This window comes from Apium graveolens, chromosome 7, assembly GCF_009905375.1.
Source record: "Apium graveolens cultivar Ventura chromosome 7, ASM990537v1, whole genome shotgun sequence".
Taxonomy (NCBI): Eukaryota; Viridiplantae; Streptophyta; class Magnoliopsida; order Apiales; family Apiaceae; genus Apium; species Apium graveolens.
This window is the reverse complement of record NC_133653.1, coordinates 190,698,628-190,707,273: the sequence shown is the minus strand read 5'-3', so window position 1 is coordinate 190,707,273 and position 8,646 is coordinate 190,698,628. Positions and strand designations below refer to the sequence as shown.

At 36.0% G+C, this 8,646-nt stretch overlaps 2 protein-coding genes and 1 non-coding gene across 3 annotated transcripts; all 3 read right to left on the bottom strand.

Annotated features, from left to right (window-relative positions):
• LOC141675953 (small nucleolar RNA Z223) lies at positions 1 to 91 on the bottom strand. The gene has a single exon (XR_012556575.1). It is a non-coding gene; the product is annotated as a small nucleolar RNA Z223 (small nucleolar RNA).
• A 1,718-nt stretch (positions 92 to 1,809) lies between these two features.
• On the bottom strand, positions 1,810 to 4,673 carry LOC141670852 (putative pectinesterase/pectinesterase inhibitor 58). The gene is made up of 2 exons (XM_074476890.1): positions 3,512 to 4,673; positions 1,810 to 3,411 (listed from the first exon to the last, which is right to left on the bottom strand). Exons 1-2 carry the CDS (start codon positions 4,482 to 4,484, stop codon positions 2,006 to 2,008), a joined length of 2,379 nt encoding a protein of 792 aa, XP_074332991.1. The 5' UTR covers positions 4,485 to 4,673; the 3' UTR covers positions 1,810 to 2,005.
• Positions 4,674 to 5,204: 531 nt separating this feature from the next.
• Positions 5,205 to 6,916, bottom strand: LOC141674284 (pectinesterase-like). Its single transcript, XM_074481005.1, has 2 exons — positions 6,031 to 6,916; positions 5,205 to 5,884 (listed from the first exon to the last, which is right to left on the bottom strand). Exons 1-2 carry the CDS (start codon positions 6,914 to 6,916, stop codon positions 5,205 to 5,207), a joined length of 1,566 nt encoding a protein of 521 aa, XP_074337106.1.
• Positions 6,917 to 8,646: the final 1,730 nt, after the last annotated feature.

Below are 8,646 nucleotides of genomic sequence, written 5' to 3'. Positions count from 1 at the left end.
AACAGGCTCAGTTGTTACAGCTCTATCAATCAAGAATTTTCTGAAGCAGAACTGGCATTAAAGCTGTGTTAATTAAACATCACTGCCAACTTCTTTTAAAAAAAAAGATTTTCAAATAGGTCAGTCAGAAAAATGATATAAAAAAATCTCGGCAAGATTTGAAGATGTAAGCCAATATCATTGGAGCACAAATCTATGAAAACATAGAAAAGGCTCAAGCAGAGAGGATTTCACTTTTATTTGCGCACAGATAAAATCCTGGAAATTATAGAATGTTAATTACCAAGAAGAACTAAGTGCGACACACCAAACAAATGTAAGATATATGTCAGAATTAAGATTGATAGATGAAGAGACAAGCGAAATAGAGTGCTGCCGCCGCAGATGTCGAGTTAAACCCTAACTTGCTACTGACGGGTCTCCTCAATATTTATAGATGGTTTACTTTTGGGCTTCATGCTAAGGCCCATAAAGCACTCTAATCCAGATCACTTTTTAGTTTATCAGTTAGTATATTTTTAGCTTGCCCTTTTTCCTTTTAACGCATATACCAGGCTCACCCTGTATCAGTAACATACGCCCGAATCCTATAAAAATCGGTAATCTAAATAGCTCGGTTATGATATTGATTTAAGATTAATTGAATAATCAAAAATTAATTGGATGTATTTTAATATTTTATTTATATTTAATTCAAAACCCTTATTTTATTAATAATTTATAAATTAATATATATTTATCATCGTACACAAATGATAATTATTTAAATTTAATTAAAATTATATTTTATATCGAATAATTTATTTTCAATATAGCGATCAACAAGAAAACATAGGAATTAATCGGATTTCAGAAATCGGATCAGTAACTTATTCGGTAAAGGATTAACTGGGCGATAATCGATAAAATCGGAGATTTTTAGAACCATGTATGTGCTTTATAAATGTAGCAAAAGATGATTTTATAGAAATTTAATATATTATTGTGATATATTAACTCTAATAATGCGCCTTTTAATTATATCTTATTATTAAATTAATAATAATTTGGATTACAACTAAAGGGAGAGAAAACAAGAGAAAAGAGAGTCGTAAAAAGAAATTGATTTTTATTAATTAAAGTGAGATAAGATATGTATAATAATGCTTTAAAAATAAGACATTTTGTAGATGTTTTAGTATTTTAAGGTAGCAATGATAAATTTGTTGGAGTATTAATTTTCTTGAAGAAAGTTTGACTTATAAGTTTACAAATACTATTTTTTTTTATTTAACAAGACTGTTATAAACTTTAACTGAAAATATTAGTTATGTTTAATGTAGAGGAAGTATAAGAGAATAGAAGATACGGAGAGAAAGTCGTATCTCATTTCATTAGCTAAATGAGCTATTTATAGTAGTTGATTTACAAGTCTTACTAAGTAAACTATTCAAATCTTCTTCATTAAGTATTACAAAACTTCCTCGATAAGATTTACAAGTCTTTCTCGATAAGTTTTACAAGTCTTTCTTTCTTAAAAAGTTGTGCAAGTCTTCCTCAGTAAGATTTGAGAGACTTTCTCGATACCTTTTGATAATCATTTTATATTTATTCAAATATTTTAACAAACACAAATATGTAAAAGATTTTGAATTGAATTAGACACTTGTAAATTCATTATTTATATGATTAAATTTAATGAGGTTTAAATTAGTCACTTACGTAATACAATTAATTTTTGTTGATAATGGATAATGGTGTAAAAGTGGAGGACAGGTAAGTATAAGTAATATAAGACTGAGTAATACATTCACAGGAAAATAGTTTAAATTGAGCAAACCAAAACCTCAATTTGTTTGAACTAAACACTTGCATAGCACTCTCTGGTACATTAATTTCTCTTTTCATCTGTAGTAATACTTGTATACATTGTGGAGTATATATTTCAATTGTACAACATCAAATGACAAAGAAACAACAGTTCTCATAGTTGAGAAAAAAACCTCAACTGATAATATTTGGTCATCTAAAAACCTCTAGAGAACAAGTTATTAAGGAGGTTATGAGCTAAGTCAGATTTATTATCTGTGCCAGAACTAAGCGTAATATCAGACAAAGAACCTGAACTAGGAGCTGGGGATGATCCAGCTTCATAGGCAGGCGCAGGTGCAGTGGCGGAGATAGAGGCGGGGGAAGGTGCTGATACAGAGGCTGATGCAGGTGCTGGCACAGGGGCTGATGCAGCAGGGGCATCAGTATCCGACTCCAAGGCCGAAGCAGATGCAGGTGCTGACACAGGGGCTGATGCAGCAGGGGCATCAGTATCCGACTCCAAGGTCGAAGCAGATGCAGGTGCTGACACAGGGGCTGATGCAGCAGGGGCATCAATATCCGACTCCAAGGCCGAAGCAGATGCAGGTGCTGACACAGGGGCTGATGCAGGGGCATCAATATCTGATTTGGATGTCGAAGCAGAGGCAGGTGCTGGCACAGGAGCAGGAGCAGAATCAGAATCAGATTCAGAAGGCGAAGGTGAAGGTGATCCCAAGTCAGAAGGAGAATCGGATTGTGAAGGTGAAGGAGATACGGGAACAGGAGTAGATACATAAGAAGATTTATCAGCTGAAGAAGGTGACTTCAGTTCAGCTGCCAATTCATTTTGTGTCTGTGTGCGGTTAAAATCTGCATCTTCCTCCTGCGAGATTGGGCTGGCTGCCACTTGGTCATTTGTAGGTGGTGGTAGCACAAGGCCGGAATCATAAGGAACTTTTGTCTGCGGTATCCATGAATCACCATCAATAAAATGCGAGGCAGTGAAACGTTGGATCCGTTCGGTTGTCAGCTCTTTAATGCCTGGCCATTTTACCCGTTGGTCTTTTGAGGAGCTAGGTCCTTTATTGTTGAACTCGGTGTAAAAAAGAGTGTTAAGTGCAAATGTATCATTCCATGGCAAGTATCCTTCAGACTGGATCACATCATCGATATACGATTCCATTATGACTGTTCTTGAGTACTCCTTCCAGGGTCTAGCAAGATATGTTTTGAAACTACTTTTGTCGGACTCTAGAGATGAATCAGCAGTAATGCTGCAGTTTTGAAGAACAATTCCAGTCGGCTGTCTTACACTTTTTCTGCCTTGTGCGGTGACAATGTTTTGCTGGTTGTCCAAGGGCTTTCTTACTAGGAATGTACAATTTTGGAATACAACAGCTGCGTCGCCAAACACAAAATCTATGGTGCCTGATATCTCACAATCACGATAAAATTGTCGATAGGCATGAGTGTAAAGCGTGTCTTGATATCCGTCCATCCTGCAGTTGTAAAAGATAGTCTTATCGGCACTAACACGGAGTGCCACTGCTTGCTCCTTCTCAGACCCAGCAGAATTCTCGAATCCAATGTCCTTTGCAATGAAGTAATCTCCACGAATAGCTGCCAAATTAACATACATGTTAATATATATTGGTGCTCTAGCATCATAAGAAGAAAATTACTGAGTAGTCTAATTTAAACGTCTAATGCTGCAACTTACCAACTGTTGCGCTCTGATATGTGGTTGTTCCATCGACCCTATTCAATTTTCCTGTTATCCTCGTCTTGGCGGGGCCATCACCTATCATAATTAAATGAGTCATATTTGAAAGGACATCAACTTTCTCCTCGTACACACCTTCCTTAATATGCATAACAAATGATTTGTTACTAGATCTCGGTATCTCTTTCAGTGCTTCGTTAATTGTTTTGAATTTGCCACTTCCGTCCTGTGCAACAACAATGTCAGCCTCTATCTTATGGCTGGCTTCTACGAGTTCCCTTCTCGTAGGATCAAGCCAATTAGGATAGGACAAGAGACGACGGTTATTCACTGATTGTTTATCATTATTCAATTTAGCAAAAGCTGTTGCAATGTCATTAACCATAGCCAGGGAATTCGTTGTCATCTGCATGCCCAATTTTAAGGCTTCCCTCATTTTTTTTGAGGCCTCTCCCGGTATGTTTTCAAAACCATCTAAGCAGGTTTCTTCAGATGTCATGGCACCACTTAGCCAAACTTTAAGATCAGCAAGGATAACATTTAGCTCACTAATGTCAAGATCGACAAATTTGTAAAATGATCTCTCAAGATCCTTTATGGACATATCTGCAAGCTCATTGCAGCTCCTGAGAGCTTCTTTTGATCTCGGATCTTGCTCAAGTTTTTCCAAGGTTGCAGACTTATGAAGAGCATCTTTAATATGCTTCATTGTTACCTCCATTCCGATCTTTACTAGTTCTTTGGGGTCATCGGTTTCGTTGTACTCTTTTGATGACAGACTTTTTACGCATGTATCTTGATAATCCACGGATTCACAAAGGGTCTTGATGGCCTTATTAGAAGTCGATATCTCTTGTGAATTGTTGTTGTCGTTGCTACTAATTAATACTACTGTTGCAGCAACAATCATAGCCAGCAGGAGCACAGAAGAAATGCCTAGCACAACAATTCTCTTGTGATTCGGATCCATTTTGTGCTAGCTAATGCAGAAAATCTAACTAATATAATTCTTCCTTGGAATGGCTTTACTAATGATCGAAACAACAATACACGCAAATGTATATTAATCAAAGAGAAAAGGGTCTGGAATAAGGTTAATGACCCTCCTCTCAATAATTTGAAGCTGTGCTGGAAAGTCTCTACAGAAGAGACTACGAAGAAATGAAAGAACCGGAAGATTAATTATATCATGCACCTGCTTAATTAACATATTTAGATTCCTTATTTCTCGTACATAACTTGTGGCCTGTAAGGTTTGTGGACTGGTTTTTCGGACAGGATGGTTCCAAATGTTTGTACCCTAAATATGTGGAAATATTATTACAATAAAGCATGCACAATCTAATTCACTAAAATATGTATACATTACATTGCACATACATCATCCTTAATGTTATCCCTGTGGCCTTGCAAACACTGGCTAAAGCCTTGATAATGTTGTCACAATTTCGGCTAGAAGAAGAAGAAGTATAAACATATGGTCTAGATGATGCTTAGAAGATCATGACTCTATACTGTGTAACAAATGTGAAGACATTCTAATTTATATGAAATTATGTATATGATGTTTCGGAATACTTGCTGGTTCATTCTCATCATTAAAAGTTCAAAATAATTCATGAAGTAAAGTCAAAAAATATAGTAACAATGTATTGATGATCATTGATCAGTATTACATTCCGCGTAAAATTCAAAACAGGCCACCATAGTATGGAACACCAGTACTAGGCAACCAAAAATCTCCAGCTAACAAATTGGAGACGGTAAAATTAGTTGCATCTGAGACATTAATCACATGATAACCCTCCCATGTAACCCTATTACTGGTATCAGATCCAAGTCCTCTGTTGTTATATTCGGCATAGTAAGATGTATTGAGTGCAAAATCTCCGGACCAGGCAACCCGACCTGCAGGATCAATCAATTTATCGATAAAAGAATTTAAATAAACAGCTCTCGAGTATTCTTTCCAGGGCCTCCCCAGATAAGTCTTCGTTGAAGCCATATATTCTGCTGCGCTAATTGTACAATTTTGTATTGAAGTGCCAGTGTTTTGGTTAATATCAATTCTACCTTGAGCCGTGATTGCATTGAATTGATCTTCCATAGGAAGCCGTGGATAAATGTTGCAGTTCTGAAACACAACTGCAGCATTTCCAAATATGAAATCTACAGTTCCGTAGATGTTACATTCCCTGTAGAATTGTCTCAATGTGTGAGCATATAATGTGTCTTGATACCCTTCAAAGCTACACTGGTAGAAGGTTGACAAATCAGCTCCATTTCTAACAGCCACAGCTTGATGCATCACTGCTCCTGCTGTGTTTCGGAATGTTATGTTAACTGCCACAAAGCCTACTCCAGTTACAGCTGCATATCAAGTACTAGATTAAGAACGGGCCAATGTCTAGGAATTAACATGGAAATAACTCAGTTAACAACGAAATGAAATCATTGCATCATGAACGTGAAAGCTAAACATTTATGAAACTACAGCAGAGTGCTTCTTAGCTTACCAAATGTAGCCGTATTAAAGGTTGTCCACCCATCAACTACACTGCGATTTCCAGTAATTATAGTCTGGTCGATTCCATCTCCAATCATCATCAGATATCTTTTAGATTTAGCTATATAAACATTCTCCTTGTAAACCCCAGCAGCAATATAAATTAAAAAATATCCATTAGTACAATCTGTATTATTCGGAGCAGCTGCCACAGCATCAGTAACGGTAGTAAAATCGCCGCTTCCATTAGGGTTCACCACAACGGACTTACTCACATTCACAGCATTTCCGCCTGGGTAAAGCTTGAGACCTGCATCCTGTGGCTTTCTATCTTCCAGCTTTTTTCCTTCTCTTGTATGAGGAATCCAGGCGTACTTAAAAATTGCGAGGGCAACACTGTTTAGCATGTTTCCATCAGAAAGTGGGGTTTGAAGAGCAATTTTAATGGCTGAAAGTGGATTTACGGCCTCGAGTCCATCTAAACAAGTTTGATAGTTTGTGAGGGTTGCACTAAGCAAGCTTAGCAATTCACTTGCTGTTGGACCTTCAATTGTATCTGTAAAATTTATAGCTTCCAGAGTTATTACAAAAAAATCTATATTTAAGCTTGTCAGAAGTTGACAATCTTCAAGAGCATGAAAGGTGTATTCCTGCAATCCAATCCGGAGCTCAAGGTAACCATCTATAATTGAGAGTACATTTTGTGTCGATGATATTGATTGCTGGAGAATAAACCTGACATATTCTTGTAGAGAGCCAAAATTGTTTTGTAAACGCATTGAATTGCAAAAAGATGGAAAAGGCGTGTAGTCACAGATGACTTCATTTGAAAGAGATTTTGAGGGACTGAAAAAACACAGTATTATAAGAACTGAAATGCAAGTAGAGACATGCATGCTTGCTATGGTAAGAAAAGTAGCATGGGAGATTGCTTGCATATATATAGGAAGTTGTTTAAGTATATTATTAAAGTCTATAACAAAGATCATTAAAACATAAAGTAATTTATAAACAATAGGTGCAGCTTGTGTGTTAATTAACAAGCATTTTGTTTGATGTTTAGTACATTATGTTAAATTTCTACTCGTTGTCTCGCACGTTCACTCAGATTAGGGGACTAAATATAACTTAGTTTGACTCTTTCAGAGAAACACCTAAATGTGGTCAGATATACATGTTGCACACTAAGGAGTGTGTGTTTCTGAGCAATTGTAAAGAAAGATATGTAGAATAGAATAATCAATGTGCACCCACGATCGTGGATATCATACTATGGTCTGGGAAGTTGAGAGCCAGTATGGAATTAGTAATAAAAAAATTTGAAGAGATTAAAGAACAGAAACGTGTCCTAACTCCTGAGAAGAAATGCTTAGAGGCTTATGCAATTAGCATCCAGTATTGCCTGGTCTTTGATCTCACCTGCTAATGAAAAGATTGCGAATACGAAAACGAATGTTTTTAAATGTTTCTTAAAGACCCTGGTTGAGTTGGTGAGTTGTTCTTTGGGTTTCTAAGTTTTATATAATTGAGATTGTCTCATTTGTGTGTCTCATTCTCATATGCATTCTGTCTCATTCATCCTTAACATATCTTACTGTCTCATTCACATTGTTGCATTCATATTATACTTGTTATATTCTGTTGTTACTATTTTTTTTTTTACCTCCAGGAGCTTCAAGTATTTTTGATAAGGGAGCAATTTGTCATCATCATAAAAGGGGGAGATTGTTAATTTCATGATTTCTGATGATGTCTCAACAGAATGGATTAATGCAACAAGAATGATTCATCAATACTTATCCGGCTGTTTTGCAAGTCTACAGATAAGGATTAGGTTTTTTTTATGTAAATCTTGTTTACCTGGATAAATATCTTTTAAACTTATCTTCAACAAACCCTATCTTATAAATCAAGTTTGAATTATTCAAAACTTATCTTTTACTTGGTTTATCTTTTTCAAACAACTAACAGATTAGTTTCTCAAGTATTTATTCAAATATTTTCAAACAAACGTGTTTTCAAATCTTATCTATCTTATCCTTTGTTTGAAAATAAATCTGTGAGAACTTTCCCTATAAATACAACTCACTTTTTCAGATTTGTGGCTAATGCTTTCACGTCAATTCTTCCATCTGAAAAACATCTTCTTGTTCTTTACCCGAGATACAAATCCAGTGAACAAGATATAGTTTGAGTTGTAATCAATTTGTTGATAATTGTACTCGTGTATTTATATCGATTTGTGCCGGGTTGTGGCAAGCTTGATTTCAAAGTATAGCAAGGTAGCTAGATGGCTAAAGAATAGCAGTTGGCTAGGTACCAAGTTTAGCTTGGGAAAGGGTTCTTTCAAGTGCTATATTTGTAATCAAGGAAAAGACTGTAAGTTCTTTTATTAAAGTTGATATAATACATTCTCTATGCTAGTTGGCATAGGGACTTGGATGTAGGCCATAGACTAGGTTTAGGGGCCGAACCAAGTGAAAACTTCTGGTGTTTTTTTTACTTATTAAGTTTTCAGCATTCTGCATATTCTTTACTGTTATTTACATTCAGCAGTTAATTGAGACTGTCTCATTCATTGTCTTATTTGTAAAGGGACTGCCCCATTTGCATAAGAGACTGTCCC

Excerpts from the sequence above, each read along its gene's own strand:
- LOC141674284 (XM_074481005.1), bottom strand. The coding sequence starts at position 6,916 with ATGCATGTCTCTACTTGCATTTCAGTTCTTATAATACTGTGTTTTTTC. Across the intron at positions 5,885-6,030 it reads CTTTAATACGGCTACATTTG|CTGTAACTGGAGTAGGCTTT; the intron begins GTAAGCTAAGAA and ends CTTGATATGCAG.
- LOC141670852 (XM_074476890.1), bottom strand. The coding sequence starts at position 4,484 with ATGGATCCGAATCACAAGAGAATTGTTGTGCTAGGCATTTCTTCTGTG. Across the intron at positions 3,412-3,511 it reads ATATCAGAGCGCAACAGTTG|CTATTCGTGGAGATTACTTC; the intron begins GTAAGTTGCAGC and ends TTAATTTGGCAG.